This window comes from Ascidiella aspersa, chromosome 1 (genome assembly GCF_963924565.1).
Source record: "Ascidiella aspersa chromosome 1, kaAscAspe10.2, whole genome shotgun sequence".
NCBI classification, from domain to species: Eukaryota; Metazoa; Chordata; class Ascidiacea; order Phlebobranchia; family Ascidiidae; genus Ascidiella; species Ascidiella aspersa.
The window spans coordinates 14,321,843-14,337,651 of NC_139447.1; the positions used below are offsets into that span (position 1 = coordinate 14,321,843).

General features: G+C 36.4%; 3 protein-coding genes and 1 non-coding gene across 4 annotated transcripts in view; all 4 read right to left on the reverse strand.

Annotated features, from left to right (window-relative positions):
- Positions 1-578: 578 nt before the first annotated feature.
- LOC146167932 (uncharacterized) lies at positions 579-2,382 on the reverse strand. The gene is made up of 5 exons (XM_083386175.1): positions 2,302-2,382; positions 1,517-1,725; positions 1,245-1,297; positions 995-1,158; positions 579-836 (listed from the first exon to the last, which is right to left on the reverse strand). The coding sequence occupies exons 1-5, from the start codon at positions 2,380-2,382 to the stop codon at positions 579-581; spliced, it is 765 nt and encodes a 254-aa protein (XP_083242301.1).
- Positions 2,383-3,042: 660 nt separating this feature from the next.
- Positions 3,043-8,378, reverse strand: LOC146167933 (adenylate kinase isoenzyme 6-like). Its single transcript, XM_083381268.1, has 4 exons — positions 8,317-8,378; positions 4,044-4,202; positions 3,787-3,925; positions 3,043-3,496 (listed from the first exon to the last, which is right to left on the reverse strand). Exons 1-4 carry the CDS (start codon positions 8,345-8,347, stop codon positions 3,307-3,309), a joined length of 519 nt encoding a protein of 172 aa, XP_083237394.1. The 5' UTR covers positions 8,348-8,378; the 3' UTR covers positions 3,043-3,306.
- Trnaa-ggc (transfer RNA alanine (anticodon GGC)) lies at positions 4,396-4,470 on the reverse strand. The gene has a single exon. It is a non-coding gene; the product is annotated as a tRNA-Ala (tRNA).
- Positions 8,379-11,239: 2,861 nt separating the features above from the next.
- LOC146167935 (protein DOP1A-like) overlaps positions 11,240-15,809 on the reverse strand; it is a 53,480-nt gene continuing 48,910 nt past the window's right edge. Inside the window, exons 45-49 of the mRNA XM_083386177.1 lie at positions 15,400-15,572; positions 15,218-15,299; positions 14,597-14,800; positions 13,475-13,637; positions 11,240-11,374 (exon numbers count right to left, since the gene is read on the reverse strand). Coding sequence (XP_083242303.1) covers positions 11,304-11,374; positions 13,475-13,637; positions 14,597-14,800; positions 15,218-15,299; positions 15,400-15,572 — 693 coding nt within the window. The 3' untranslated portion in view covers positions 11,240-11,303. The remainder of the gene's footprint in view (positions 11,375-13,474; positions 13,638-14,596; positions 14,801-15,217; positions 15,300-15,399; positions 15,573-15,809) is intronic.

Sequence of the window (15,809 nt, forward strand, 5' to 3'; positions counted from 1 at the left end):
GTCTTGAGGTTGCATATCAAATAAGCCAACACAAAAAGGACTTTGTGGTTAGTAAATCAAAGAAGCTATACTCCCTCGCTAAAACATTTGAATTTGTTTGACGGTCTTTGATTCAAAATATGACATTGGAGATGTTATAAAACCTTTAATCCGAATATATATAATACTGAGTAAGATAGGTTTAACCTGCCCCAAATAGAAAACATTCCACCTATATACTCTGAAAATTCTGCTAACATAACGGACTGAAGTTGGAAAATTACACTTTCATAAACTGCGGAATCGGGCTGTTTTATTTGACGCGGCAATCACTTTTACAGCAATTAAAGTATTTTCGTCAGCCAATACCACGACCAATAAATATTTTTTTAAATAAATAGAAAATATATTAAAAGAATAGCACAAAAAAAGTAGAGGTGCGCAGAATATCTAACCAAAGGTAAGGTAATGAATTTCTTAAAGAGTTTGCATTGGCGAAAACCTTCATGGTCTCGGCGCATTTAGTTGCTATAAAGGCTTCCGGCGTTTCAATGCTGTAATTTTTTAGCAAACGCCAGCGCCGAAGTGCGAATGTTCTATTACACGTAAACGCTGGGCTCGTAGCGAAACTTGCGCGTCTTTGCTCGCGGCGCCTTGGGTGTGCTTCTGCCGCGCGGCTCAAGGAAACGAAACGAGTCGAGGTATGGAAACAACGTGGAGTAATCATTCGAGAAGCGTCGGAACGAGTCGTCGCACATCAACCGGTAGATGGCGTTCTGCACGACCAGGAAGGCTCCCCGCTCACCGCAAGCTCCTTTGCTTTGAGCAAGTCGCCTCGAAACGAAGTTCAGGTTCACCTTAAATCGAACAAAAACTTTATTTTTACTAGTGTCGATCAAAAATTGATCGGCTGCCTCTAATCGGAATAAAGTTATTTAAATCGCCCGAACACATGTGACAAATGCCTAGATCTTCAGTGTAAGGTTAAAAACACAAGTATAGCAACAGTTCTCACTTCGCACGGACAACCGGGCTCGAGGAAGTTTTTGACGATTGACCTTCCGAGCATCTGGAGCTGGTCAGCGGCAGAGGTGCGATAGCGCTCGCATTCCAACCAAAAGTCCAGGTTGTCGACACTGTGCTCAGATGATAGAAAGCCGCGAAATGCCGATATGCCAACTGCAAACAGACAATTGTTTAGCAACTAACTGATTATGTCCAGACATGTAGGATTCCCATACATAATGTTCCTTTTATATACTTACGTTTGTTGTTCAGCAGCTGATCAAACTGTACGTTGCGGTATGGCTTGAATTTTCTAAGAAAACAATCAACATTAAAAACAAATCAGCTTAAATGCCGTAATTTGCTTTAAGCTTTGCGTTCAAGGTTGATTTTGGCTTCGTGCTCATGCCAGTTGAAGTTAGGAATACGGTTAAGTTCGTATAAAAACTATCCTACCTAATATATGAATTCACAAAAACCCAAGACATTGCGTTATCAAGGGGATGAACGGACGGCTGTTCGCACCACTTACTTCACACGTATTGCAGTTGTTCGTACGAAACTGGTGTTGGCATGCGATGCAGGCTTTCGATCAGCAGAATTCGAGTGGCAGTTTTCAGCGTTGCTGTTGGACTTGTCCCTGATGTTGCGGTTTGAACCGAGATAAAGGGATGAACTTGGTCTTGCCAAACGTCGCTTGTGTGCTGCCCTTGGGGTTCGGCCACATCGAACAGGCTTTACCTACAAACAGCAGAACTTAATAATAATAATCATACTGAGTAAAAACACAAACGCCGAACTGTAATCAACTAACACCATAATCAGTCCATAATTAGTGGTAGCTGGCTGAACCGGTAAAAAATTACTATAAAGTAAACTAAAAACAAGATACCTGCCAAAGATATTTTGCAAAACATTAAAGGCGTTCACTTGTCGTGTTGTTTTGAGCATAATAAAATTCAATTGCTGCCCGGAAGTGAACGTCGAGACAACACGCGCCGTCGAGACATACAAATAATTATCGCCATTCTAGATAATCATTAGTCTAGATTGGTGGCGATAGATATCCGCGATGTATCTTAAACTACATTGGCGAACTACGCAATTAGTGTTCCTTGAAATAGGACTTCGATTATTGTGGTACAAGGTATGGAATTCTTAAGTTTTAATAATACAATACAATTATAATTTACAATCCAAACGCGTCTTTAACTTATCCAATTTTTTTCGACCTCAACAGCAAGAAACTACTGAGCCGAAAATCTTTCAAAGACAAGTGCATTAACAACTACTTAAAACCGGCAAATGGACACTCACCTGACAAAAAGTAAACTCTTCGCTGGTGGACACGGTTTGACTACAAGAAACGGTACTTCCAGGACATGCGATCCACTTCATATTGCTTCCAGGTCTGTATTACACGACTAATTCTCAATCAAGGTAATCCAGCGAATGAGTTCCAACGATCACGCAAACAATATTTAAACTTTTTTGCGCTGTTGTAGAACAGTAGCAAAGTGCTAAAACGTCGTTTCCTCAGCGCTGTGCAAAGCCAGGGCCTTGGTCATGGCGGGATATCGACTTTTCACGCCGGCGAGCCGCCCGTTTGTTTAGTCGGATGTTCCGATCCGTAACGCAGCTGTTTTACACCTCTGTCGACATTAACGAACGCGAATTACCTTGATTGCAACGGATAACGATTGGAAACAGATTTGGCGACAGCGTTAATGGAAAATACATGGTTAAACACGTTCCTTTCATATAGGCTATTTGGCAGCTCGAATTAGGGACAATTTTAGTAATATAACAAAGCTACGCGGCTACCAAGAACACCAACGATGTTTCCTGTTCTATTTTTTTCGAATAAAATTATATATGTACAAAGTCTGATATTTAATCACGTTTAACAACGTTCATACTGCTTGTTTAAATGTTTCTCTGCCAATTTACATCTATTTCCAAATTACATATTCTAGAAACAGCAGGTATCTTGGGATTTGTTTATCGATCTCAAAAGTCGCTTACTTTGCAACGTTTCCATGTACAAATGACGCTTCATCGATTTTTTTCTGTTTTAATTGAACAAAGCGACACGATTAAAACAAAAGAGTACACGAACATAAGCCATCTACCCCAGAGAGACGCACCAAAAGATGGTGTTAAACGCGCAGGGGTACTGCGGCCAAGATTATCGCAAACTTGTCGCGAATTTCCAGCAAACCAACATATAAAAACGAAACACTTGAAAATAAAATAAATGTAAAAACGTAGTTTAGAGAAAAAAAAACGTGGCCGAAATTAATGCGTCGATACTGTTTGTTGCTACGTGGCGCGGGGCACCCATTGCTGGCACCAGGCGACAATTTCGTCCAAGTTTTTCTCCATATTGTCCGGGGTGTTGCTTTGCAGCTCGTGAACGATTTCCGCTTTGTAGGATTCGCGCGCTTCGTCAAGAATGGTTTGAAATATTTCGCATTCAATGTTGTTCTTGAGCTTTTCTTCATTGTAAGCCCTACCAAAGCAAAATATTGTTAGGTGATTTGTTGTCATTCCAAACAACGTGTTTTATAAATTGAATACAGTGTTAAAATATCCGTACTTTGCCACAAACAAATTTTTGCACAACATTTATTTGGGTTTGTTACCAACAGCAGTTTTGAAATATAAAGTAAATTACACCACTTGTACAAAGTATTTAATTATATATAAAAAATAGCCATTTGTTGATATTCACACAACAATTTTATACTCCAAATAACCAATGACATTTTGTTGATTTAGATTTTGTATTTCATAACTTACCGCTGGCTTAGACGTTCATACAACTTGCTGTTTTCTGTGCGAAGAACAAAGACTATATCAAACCACCTTTCAGGAAAAAACTCACAGCTGTGGTATTCAACAATGTTTCCACCCTCCGACATCTGATCTTCCAACTCATCTAAGAAACGGCAACAGTTACTCCAATATCATACATGAAAGATTATTAACAAGATAACACTTCCTACAGGGCATAAATTTATTTAAATTAAACTATCATCAAAAACCAAAATTTCCACCAATTAGTCGATCTTCATCCAAAATCGGACATTGTAATTTCTCATCATATCCAAGGTAAAGGTCGTTTTCTTTGGCGATTTCTCCAACATTTACGACTTTTAGTTGTGTGATGTTGGACAACTCTTGTGCCAGAGTCGTTTTCCCAGTTCCAGGGGTTCCTAAATGGTTAGTAAAAAATGTTTTAATTCCGAAATGACTTACAGTAAAGTTGAATCTTCAAAGATTCAGAAAAAAGTCTAAATAACACTTATTATTATGTAGAAACTGTTCAAGAAAGTACACCGAAAGCCATCGCAGACTCACCGAATCTGTTGATCTATGATGCAAGCAGAGCAGACTAGAAAAACAACTAGCCTGCAGTGAGGTTCGAACTCACGACCTCCGGTCAAGCCGGGACCGTCGCTCTACCAACTGAGCTATGCAGGCTCAGAAGGGAACGAGTCGAGAAACAACCATGCGCCAATGCTTGCTCAATCTGTTTATACAAGCAACCTCATAGAAGGGGATCCACTGTACCATATCATTTATTCAATGAGAATGATTTCTGTTCAAGAAAGCTTACATAAATAACACACTTGGAAAAAGAATATGGAACAAGCAGGGAAACTAATTCAGGTTTATTTAAATTAGTGTTTCCATGGCTAGTGATATTTAAATTAGTGTTTCCATGGCTAGTGCAAAAAAAGCTTTATTTAAAATTGGCTGATTGCTAGGTTATTTTTTACAAAAAGCAAAAAAGCATTTTCACACTACAATTGGTGGTAATTGGTCTTGTTGTGGCATTTTGAAAAAGCGTTTATTGAGGAAAAATGCAGGATTGTTTAATATTTTTTTTTTTAAAGGATTGTTTAATATTTTACAAAGTACTAAATTTTGATCAAATAATGATGGTGTGTTTGCAATTTTACTTTCATTGGTAGCATTTAGGTACTCCTATATTGACCTGAAAAACCAATCACTATTGTCATAATTCCAGTTACATAGCGATAGCAGTATGATATTCACATATCCAGGAGGTACCAGGCCATGCTCCACTACCAGAGGCCTAAACTACATGTTTTGTTTGTTTTAATTACAGGAATGCCCAAAATATGCAAACTATATCCAGTTTAGCTATTAATTATTTCGAGCAATATAGAAATCTTTGTTATGTCCCTAATGCAGTGGTTCTCAACCTAGGGGTCGTGACCCCCAAGGGGGTCGCAAGTGGTTGTCTAGGGGGGTCGCCATGTGGAATTCCAAAGAAAATAATTAAGAATTAGGCAATATGAACTAAAAGTTTCACTATAGAAGAAGAAAAAGCAATTATCTTTGTGTGATTTTTGCTGCAGTGAACCTATCGCGTTTATGACGTCACTATTACACTTATCAATTAATGAATCAAACGTAGTTTCAGTCCAACAATGTCTAATAAAAATGAATGAATGCTTAAAGTTCGAGCCACGGGCTCACGAGGCCTCCAAACTTTAACAACATAAATACGATTTTGATGCGTATTTCTACACTAACTCTGGGCAGCACAAAAGCGTCAGGTGAGGTGTAGTATAGGGCACTCTAGTTCCAAATTGAAATCTAAGCCAAGTTACATTAAATTTGTGCTAGTTTCACAATAGGTTACAGGCAAAGTATTTCTATTTTTCAGCGGCATCAAACATTTTTACATAGCCTTTTCCAAAACATCCACAGAATTTCAGTAATAAATTTTGGTGTTGCAATTTTGGCAAAAGGAAATAGAATTTACAGACAGCTTTACTATTACACTGCTGTTAACGACTATCCGCTCACCAAGAACAGTTACCACCATTGATTTCCTTTGGTCTCGCACTATAGGTGCATGCTAAATATTATTTGACCATACCAACAGTCAAAATCCTAAACCAAGCATCTGGCAACCAGGGCTCAAACCGTCAAAATTTTGATACAAACCTAGACTACATTTTTTTTTGACTACATTTTTTTCCTTATTTGAATTGTGCCAATTTTAAAATGTGTTTTTTATTTACTCAGGTTTATGTATCATACACTATAATTGGGGGGACAAGTTTTTGAAAACGGGGACTCGAGAACAAAAAGGTTGAGAACCACTGCCCTAATGCATCAGGTATTTCTTTTAAATTAAAACTTTCTGATATTTTAAAGAAATAAATGCTTTTTTTCATGCTTTGCGCATTTAAACTGGTTGTGAGTTGCATGTTTCACACAAGTTTGCTTAAAAGCATATTTATGTAAAAGGGAATGGTGGTCACTAAAAGGTTGGCAAGATTCTGCTAGCTTGGATTTTAATAATAAAAAATACATTAGAAATGAAGTGAACTGATTTTTCCCAAGCTTATATACATAATAAGTATCGCGGCCATAATAAAAAAAATTAAATACAACATTTAAAAATGAATATAAATTTTGAGCAGAATATGCTTTGATCTGAACTGTCATCCAATGTCAAGCAGGAAAAAAGTTTTAAATTAAAATTAATATTACAATTTTGTTTAAGAAAACATAATTTTACGTATGTACAGCACTAAATAGTAGAAACAGACTACTTTATATTTTTGGCAATTCATATTATTTGATAACATTAACCTAAAAAAAGTCAATATAGTGTAAACTTTGAATTTAGGGACTCTAATATCAAGCAATACATGCTCCTAAAGTGAATGTTAAATATTAGTCAAACGTTTGGCTACAATTCTTTTCACAATTACAAATCTTAGATGTCTTATTCATTCATGTTAAACTCTATTGTATAATGCAATTTGCATTGGAATAGATAAGCAGGTTTGCCTTAATCAAATGTGTATATTAGTTACTGAATTAGATGCACATTTAAAGTAAATCATTTTACTGCTCAAAAGAGTCAAAGTAAAAACTTATGTTTTGCACAATTCAATATAATGGAATTAATATTGTGTTACACTAGATGACTAGAAGTGCCAGTGTTGTAAACAAGTCATTTTGAAATGACTTAGTCCCAGTCAAGTCATTTGAAAAATAACTTTAGTCTAATTCAAGTATTTTGCAAAAATAACAAGTCAGTCCCAGACGAGTCATGTTATTGTCATAAAAGTAAACTGTTAAACCATTAAAATCAATAAACTCATTTAAAAATGAGCAACAATGTAATAACACAAAGGCAATATACAGCAATAAAATTGTTTAATGTGCAAAGCTTGGGATACATTTTAATACATAACACTTTTAATTTAATCTGAAGATGTTCAACAAAATAACTTAAGTCCAAGTCCAGTCATTTGTCCAAAAGACTTAAGTCAAGTCAAGTCATTCTGGCCAAAAGACTTAAGTTAAGTCAAGCCATTTGAAAACAGTGACTTAAGTCGGGACAACACTGGCTCGAGAAGAAAATTGTAAGACAGTAGTTGTGCTGAAGGACAAAAATTTTAAATATTCATGACAAGTGGCAAAAATGTTGAAATACGCTATTTCCTAGACTAAAGGCCCGTTTACACTACAGCTGCACTGAGCTGAGCAAAGCGTAATTTGTATTTAAATTCCATTGTGGTGAGCGTTTCACGCTTTGCTAAACTCAAGCCCGGTGCAGCAGCTGCAGCTAGCTTAAAGTTAGGCTTTGCCAAACTCAAGCCCCGTGCAGCTGGAAAAAAATACGCTTTGGAGCGATTTTCACGCTTTGCTAAACTCAAGCCCAGTGCAGCTATAGAAACACGTTACGTTTTGGGGCAATTTTTACACCCAGCGCAGCTCACTGCAGCTGTAGTGAAAATAATTTCACGCCCAGTGCAGCTCAGCTCAGTGCAGCTGTAGTGTAAACGGGCCTTTACAGAGTTATTTAAATAGATTGAGGAATCAACATGAAAACTAAGCCAAACTCATGAAATTAAATTTATAAATACCACCACCCTAACCCAAATCAATGGATTATTGCTAATGGGTGTAGTCGTTTAAGTGATCCAGGCAAACTAATTGAGTAACGGCAGAAGAAACTGTTTTAACATATCTGAAGAGTGGATAGTGTTGCTAAGACTTAACATTTGTAATTGTTTTATAAATTCTATCAACGACGTCATTTTGTCAAACAATGTTAATTAATTTTATAAACACAGGATATGCTATTTAAGAGATACAAACCGATTTTATTTGTGTTTTAAGTAGGTGATACAACGGTACCAAGTTGATGTTATTCGGTATATATATATATATATATATATATATATATACTCTATTGATATGTTTCTTGTTTTAGCATTAAGCACATAAGAAAACTTAATTGCATTAAATTAGACAAAGCAAACCACGAACCTGTAATGAGGATATTTGGTCGACACTTCATTTCACACGTTTGTTGTTAGTGTTTAGTCACGTGATCAATTTACACGTGTGTAGCGTAGCAGGGTATCCGGTCATAGCGCAGTGGCATATCAAAATTATGTTGTTATTTCCTTGCTAAAGAGTGTAAATTACTACGTTACAAGTCGACTTATTTTCTCACCTCGATATAGAAAAACAGCGATTTAAAATACTTTTTAAATTGATTAGACAGGAAATAGTCCGAATACCACGTTAGCGAGACGCATAAGTACACGGCTCAAAGTCAGCGTGCAACTACCGTGATTCAGAGACCTTGGGAAAATATGTTTTTCAAAATAAATAAAATAAACAAATAAAAAATTAAAACTTGTGTATTTTTTTTTTATATAAGATAAGAAGCGTGAACAATAGTTTTAATTGTACACCCGTAGCATTACGTTTTTGTTTCAAGTGCAGTTAAGTTAAATAAATAGTAGTATAGCCAGGGTTGCCATCGACATGGACCCCAAAAATAAGGACAACCGAAAAATTAGATTAGCATTTAAAAACCGTTTTTGGACATGCATTGTATTTATACAAGCCGTGTTATATCACATTCCATACTTTTTGCCAGAAACCTGCTCCAGCAATTTATCAAGGTTCATGGTTTGTTTTTCGGTGTACGAGTAGGCTACTCCTGTTAATGTTGCTTGAAGAACGCTATTTTGAAAATCTAAAACATATCGCGATCGACCAGGTGAAATGTGGCGATCAAACGGTCGATCGCGATCGCGACTTCACTGTACCCATTTCCCCATTACGAACCACTTCACAAAAATAGATGCTGCCTTCGCCGCGCCCTATTCTTCTGTAGCCTAAACAGCAGTAACCTTTTAGCCTACTGCTGTTTACTACTAAAATGTCGCCAGCTGCTGTATCCTGGTACAGCAGCCAAAACTGGTGTAGGCTACCGCTGGCCTACCTATCTTACCACTTAGAAGTAAAATCCTGAGCCTTGTACGCCACGGTAGTACCTTTCAGTGTTGTAATGACTTAAGTCAATGACTTGACTTAAGTGCACTTAAGTCACTGTTTTTAAATGACTTGACTTGACTTAAGTATTTTGGGCAAAATGACTTGACTTGACTTGACTTAAGTGGTCTTTTGGGCAAATGACTTGACTTGACTTAAGTAATTTGGACAAATGACTTGGGTTAAAATAAATTGTTTTAATTAAGCAATTATTTATAAAATTGCGTTATTTAGCCCAATCTTTGCACATAAAACAATTTTATATATATTTAATATATTGCTTTTATGTTATTTTTTACTTGAGTTGCTCATAATAATCGGAGGAGCTTGCCGGTTTTCATAATTTAAAAGGGCGAAAATAAGGACGGTATGGCAACCCTGAGTATAGCTGACTCAGAGAAGTTGCAGTTTGATGAAACTGGACCAAATGACTCTTACATTGCAATAGACTGCCTACTGCCTATACGCGTCCAGAGCCACTGGCTATTTATGCAAACATGTACTCGCCTTTTAATGCAAAAAACATGCACAGGTAGCAATAATTCGACGTTGTTGTGTAAAACGTCCAAGCTTCCGGTTTACCACAAATCCTACAATTCGTTTAGCAGGTGAGAACATTGTGCGGATCTGTTCGTCTTATGTTATTTGGCTACTGGCTGAGTTGTAACGTGCATTAAACCTATACCTACAGCTAGATACTGTAAGATAAGGTTAGCGTCAAGACACATCAACTAGAAACAACCGTTTATTTCCTGTTGGTGACACAATTGTTTTGTACAATGTGAAATATGCTTTAGTTAATGTGTGTTGATTTTATCTAGTTTACTGTGACATACCGGCTACCTTATATCAAAACTTCTAGAAGGGGTCTTATCTTTTAATCTCTTCTATAGGTGCACCATCCTAAAAGTACGAGACTATAGGTTTACGCATTGTGTAAAAAGTAAAATACTTATATGGTGCGTTTATTTTTTATTTATGAAGCGTAAGAGACGTCTAATACACATAAAATAAACAATGAGTTATCGCAAGTCTTATTTTTTCCTTGTTCATCGACCTGAAATGAGTAAAACAGCATCAAACAACTGGTAGTTCATGAGAATTGTATTTTAACGTTCACAAAGTCAATTTCCCTACTTCCAGTCCATCATGAAAGCAACACATTTTTCTTCAAAAAAGCATCAATATGAATGCCATATTATTAACTACATATTTTCTTGAAAGCTAGTTCATACGGATGACAAAACAATAATATAATTTAAAAAGCAATACAAAAAACTATTCAGTACGATTAATGGCGAAAAGAGTAAAAAGGTATTTGGAACAAATTGTGTATTATTTAAAAGCAAGTTCACAGTGACAAATCAAAGGAAAGAGCTTTTATTCATATAGTTGGTTGGTAAAGTACAAACGCTTCACATATTTAATCAAAAATTTTATCGAAAATTTTTATAAATTTAATCGTAATGACCTAAACATGCACAAAACTGCTTTATTAAACAGTTCGAGGATGAAAATCATAGTCTTCAGACACTTATTTAGAAAGAAACAAAACGAAACGAAATTGTATAATTAGAAAGGGCTGAAGAAGCATACGTTTTATATTAGCTGTTAGATTGGGATTACACTCTGTCGATTACGCTGCTCTGTCCCGTTTCAGGTTTCATGCAGGGCGTACCAAATGACAAGAATTTGACATGAACGTAAATAAACAAGACGCGCCAAATGGCTGCTACACGTAAAAACGTTATCACAGATATTGCAAAAATGATTTGCTTCAGGTTTAAATTGGAAATAAACGACAAACATGTACCTTAAATGAAGTAAAATGCAAAATGCAAAATGCACCAGAAAATTACGATTTTTGAGCCGCACAAGAAGACGCATTGCACATATTCTCAGCAGTTTTACGACAACGAGCGAATAGAAAAGCATGAGTAAACAGAAGGCAAGCCCACAGTGCATTTCTAGAGCATGTCTTCGAGGAAATCCTTGCTGATAACATCTTCGATTGCTGGACTGCTGTGAAGGTCACGACCTGGAAATTAAGCGAGAGTTTCAACATAGATCCCAACCAAATCAAACTATACTTTCATATATTACAAATATAGCACACAACAATGCTGGAAGTTTAAAAAGCAAGAATCTTTCACCCACGCTTAAACTTTATAAAACCTATATTGGAGATACATAACTGCAACACTGAAATAAAAGATTCATATTTTTATATTTAGAAACTGTGGCAAAAACAACTCACATATATTAGACCTAAAATGTTAGAAACGTTACATAATGAACACAAGTGTTTATACTAAACAATTACAATATCAAATTAGGTCACAACTGTTACAAACTTATTAATTTCAAGCTTTCTGTTTTTACCAATGAGCGCTTGTATTACTAATTTTGTTTATATTTGTATCGTGGTAACTAATTATAAACAACGGGATGCACAGTGCCCATGTTTATATTTTGGTTAATCGGTATATCATTTTGTGCGCTTTTCACCTATTAATTATCAGATGCAGGCACAAACAAGTGTCCCAAAATCCAGCAGCACGCAACTTTTATATAGGTCTAACGTTTCTGTAAATGTTTGCACTGTTTCAGTCAATTTCTTCTGTAACATTATATTAACACATTTAAAGTTTGCATATTGTTTTATCTGTTTATTTTACTTTTGTCCGAAACCAGGTGTCACCAAGACAGTGCCCGGGAACATAAGGTCACCCTAAACCAGGGGTCGGCAACCTTTTTGCACTGCGGACCGGTTTAAAACTAAAATTTTGTCGCGGTCGGCCTTAAAAAACAACAAATGTCCAACAAAGGAAATTTATTACAACTTCTAATGCGAACTTTATGCTTTTTTGCCGTAAAGAGACGCTCCCATCTAGGAATTATTGAACTTACTGAAACCTGCGGGTGGCATCCGGCCAGCCAAACTATTGAATTTAACCCAGCCCGCGGCTCATTTCAATAAGACTTTTAGGCCTTTACGTTTTTTCTTAAATTACACTTGTATACCATTATTACCAATTCCTATATTCTTACCAGCTTGTCAAAATAAAGATATTCAAAGCATTCTTTCAAAAGAAGTCACATTTTGTATAACATATAAAAACCCAGACCCTACACGACACTTTCAACAGTCAGCCTACGTAACATAAAAACGAAAAAAAAAATAATGGCAATATGAAAAAGTACGAACCACAGACCGACACCTGAAAAGTAGAGGATATTCATACGTCCAAGACTTGCCAGAATAACTTTTTTAAAAACGAAAATCATTTTTTTAACGTGGTTGATGTCAGGAAAATCATTAGACTTTTAGCTTTTTTTGTCATTTTTATAGAGGCTAAAACTAATTAATACACATACGTTTTTTCGAAACCTTTCCTGCCTAAATATAAAATAATAAATTATTTCATTATGCGACATAGTTTATAAACATTGTTTGCATGAAATTCTATTGCACTTTAAGGTGAGCACGCTTAAAATTAAAACACATGATATTTTAGCCCATTTTTCGATATACTGTAAGTACTAGAAGTTAGATTTTGTAATAAAAATGTGCATTATGGGTGCTGTGAACATGCAATGCAACTCATATGGCCACAACACACTATAGTTGTTTTGAATACACGAGAGCTTGATACTATTGTGATTTTTCATCATACCAATCAACCATAGAGTTGTAGACTATATTAAAACGAAGGTAAAAGTGTTTTAAATATTAAAATACGGTATACCGCCGCACGCATGCTCTAAAAATACAACTCACAACAGCAAGTTATTAGTGAAAGGAAAAACATTACGTAGTAAAAATGATTGATCAGTATCTTCCACGGTGGAGTATTATTATTAAAAATTATACATAACTAAGGATAATTCGAGGAATCTAGTTATTTCAGAGTAGTGTAATAATAAGTTCCTTTGGTAAATTATTTTCCAAGTAAAACATTACAGCCTTAGTTTTTAAGGAAAAGCTTCATAGATGACTACAACAAATTTTTGCCTACCCTGTGCTATAGTGTATTTTAGAATACTCGTTAAATATTTGACGTTGCAAAAAAATCGAGGGAATCAGATCCGCAAATAAAAGCTTACTTTTATTTTTAATATTAAAAAAATTATATACCTGAAGTAATAGAAGTCTTTTGGTCTGGAAGCAAAAGCAACATCGTGTCTGGTGACGTAATAGTGTTGAAAAACGGTTGCAAGTCAAACAGAGAGTTAATCTTGCGCAAGTCGAGTAGGTGACGCATCGGAGTAGCGTGGATCGTTCTCACATCTCCAGGATGCTGAAATTTAACAAACAGAAAGTATTGAAGAACATTGATGATTTTATGTTTATTCCTGTAATGCAGTGGTCGGCAAATGCCGGTCCGCGGCTTGCGAGGAGTTTGCTACCGGTCCGTAGCAAGGTTGCCCAACTAAACCTATTGATTTAAACCCGAACTGTACGTTTTATTGTAATGGGCCGCGGGCTGGGTTAAATTGATTGGCCCGCGGGTTTCATTAAGTCCAATAATTCCCAGGTGGGAACATCTCTCGCAAAACAACCTGAAAAAAGTTGTAATAAATTTCCGTTACCAAACATTTGTTTTTTTAAGGCCGGTCCGCGACAAATTCTTTAGTTTTAAGCCGGTCCGCATTGCAAAAAAGGTTGCCGACCCCTGCTGTAATGGGTCAGTATTATGACCGTTTAAATTTGCCACCACAACCCCTGAAGGTAATATAAAAAACGACGTTTGCTAAAAAGAAGTAACGTAGTTCAAGCCGAGGATTAGAAATAGAAATGCATTTAACTATTTGATTAACGAGACAGGACGTTACTAAAGGTAGCGACGTAATTTTCAAAAGTGGTTGCCAAACTGCTGCCCGTGCAACACCTTTCAAATTCAATAACTGATAATTTATGTTTATGATGATAATCGTTAATGGAATAACATCCTTCTCCAATTTCATTGATATCATTTGAAAGCTTGTGTACAGGAAGTAATTCGCACACCTCGGTGTTTTTTTAAGGTGTTTTCAAATTTCTCCAGCGGTTTCCCAAATTTTGGACTTGCAACTTTTTGGTATTTAAACGAAACACTTGCGGTCTCTTAAAACTACTTAGCGGTCACCCAAACCAAACCTTAAAAAAAACCCTGCGCACATCTATTTTTGTTCCATGACTTATTAAACCTGTATTTTTAATCCTTACGGATCTAGCACAATGTAAAATGCAAATACCACATCCACAGAACTTCCTTACCTTAACCTCCAGGAGTCTCTTGATACGAACGCAGTGAGGAACAAACGCGCGCGTTCGACCTTCCTTGACTACATTCTCGCGCCGACCACGCCCACTGCTTTGTTTTCCGACCACGGACTGGGTTCCACCACCGACGTCATTGTTGATTTGCCCCCTTGTTTGGCGCGTCTCCCCAGGCTCGCCAACGAACGACCACCGAAATAGCTGAAAGCGTAACATCCGTTCCAGTTCGGTTTAGTAGAGTGTTGCTCACTAAACCCTTTGGTAAACCAACCATTTCTATATACAAGGTATATGGCACTATGTCGCTGAGAGAATGGACACTGGGCAGTGTATTTAAGTTTATGTTTTGAAAGACCTATTTATTTTGACTAAAATTGGATTTGATTTTGATAAGTTGGTTTCTAGATTTTAATTGCACAATACTTCAGCATGTGTTCTTATGATTTACCTCGTTTGTAAAGCACAGGGAAGAACTGATTGCTACACCATAACGTAGACCTAAGCTATTAGGCCAACGATTTTGTCCGAAACTTAAGTTGCAGCTCACAACGTATTTTACAAATAATCGAAACGATAAAAAAACATTTTCCCGCTATTTCCTACATGACGATCAATTACCTTGAAGTGTTGTAACTGACTCGGTTGAAGTACTAAAGCAAGATCCAGTAACTTGCATGCTGACAAATAAAGGGATAACCACCTGAAAAGCAGACAGCTGTTAACACAAAAATACACCGATCTATTTTTTAGTATAGTTTTTAAAGATTATCACATTGTTATTAATATTTCTAGCGACCAACTTCTCTTGGGCGTAGCTAATCGAGGAAGAGCTCGTTGGTGCAGAAAACAAGATTCCAACTCGACTTGATGGGGTCGAGGTTCGATCCTTTGACCCTGAGAATACTGGTTCAAGGAGTCTCTGGTCGAATTCGGTCAAACTGAGCTCTTGTTCCAATTGACCCAACACTTGAATCTAAAAATGAAAAACCCAGCATAACACACAAACAAGTAAAACTCTATCAACTTTGTTCGAGTCGTCCAAAAAATAACTACGTTTCATAAGTGGCGATAAATAAACCTTTGGGTACATTGTAAACATATTTTAATACGCAATCGCAACACAATTAAAATATGAGTGGACTATTCTAATAAATACACGAACAAAATATCGTTTTAGTGTTTATGCTTTATACAATTTTCTTTAGGCTGT

Coding starts and splice junctions, on each gene's coding strand:
- LOC146167933 (XM_083381268.1), bottom strand. CDS start 8,347: ATGAAGTGTCGACCAAATATCCTCATTACAG. Junction 3,926..4,043: donor GGATGAAGATCGACTAATTG/GTGGAAATTTTG, acceptor GCCGTTTCTTAG/ATGAGTTGGAAGATCAGATG. Junction 3,497..3,786: donor TATGAACGTCTAAGCCAGCG/GTAAGTTATGAA, acceptor TTGCTTTGGTAG/GGCTTACAATGAAGAAAAGC.
- LOC146167932 (XM_083386175.1), bottom strand. CDS start 2,382: ATGAAGTGGATCGCATGTCCTGGAAGTACCGTTTCTTGTAGTCAAACC. Junction 1,726..2,301: donor AAGAGTTTACTTTTTGTCAG/GTGAGTGTCCAT, acceptor TGCTGTTTGTAG/GTAAAGCCTGTTCGATGTGG. Junction 837..994: donor AGCCCGGTTGTCCGTGCGAA/GTGAGAACTGTT, acceptor GTTCGATTTAAG/GTGAACCTGAACTTCGTTTC.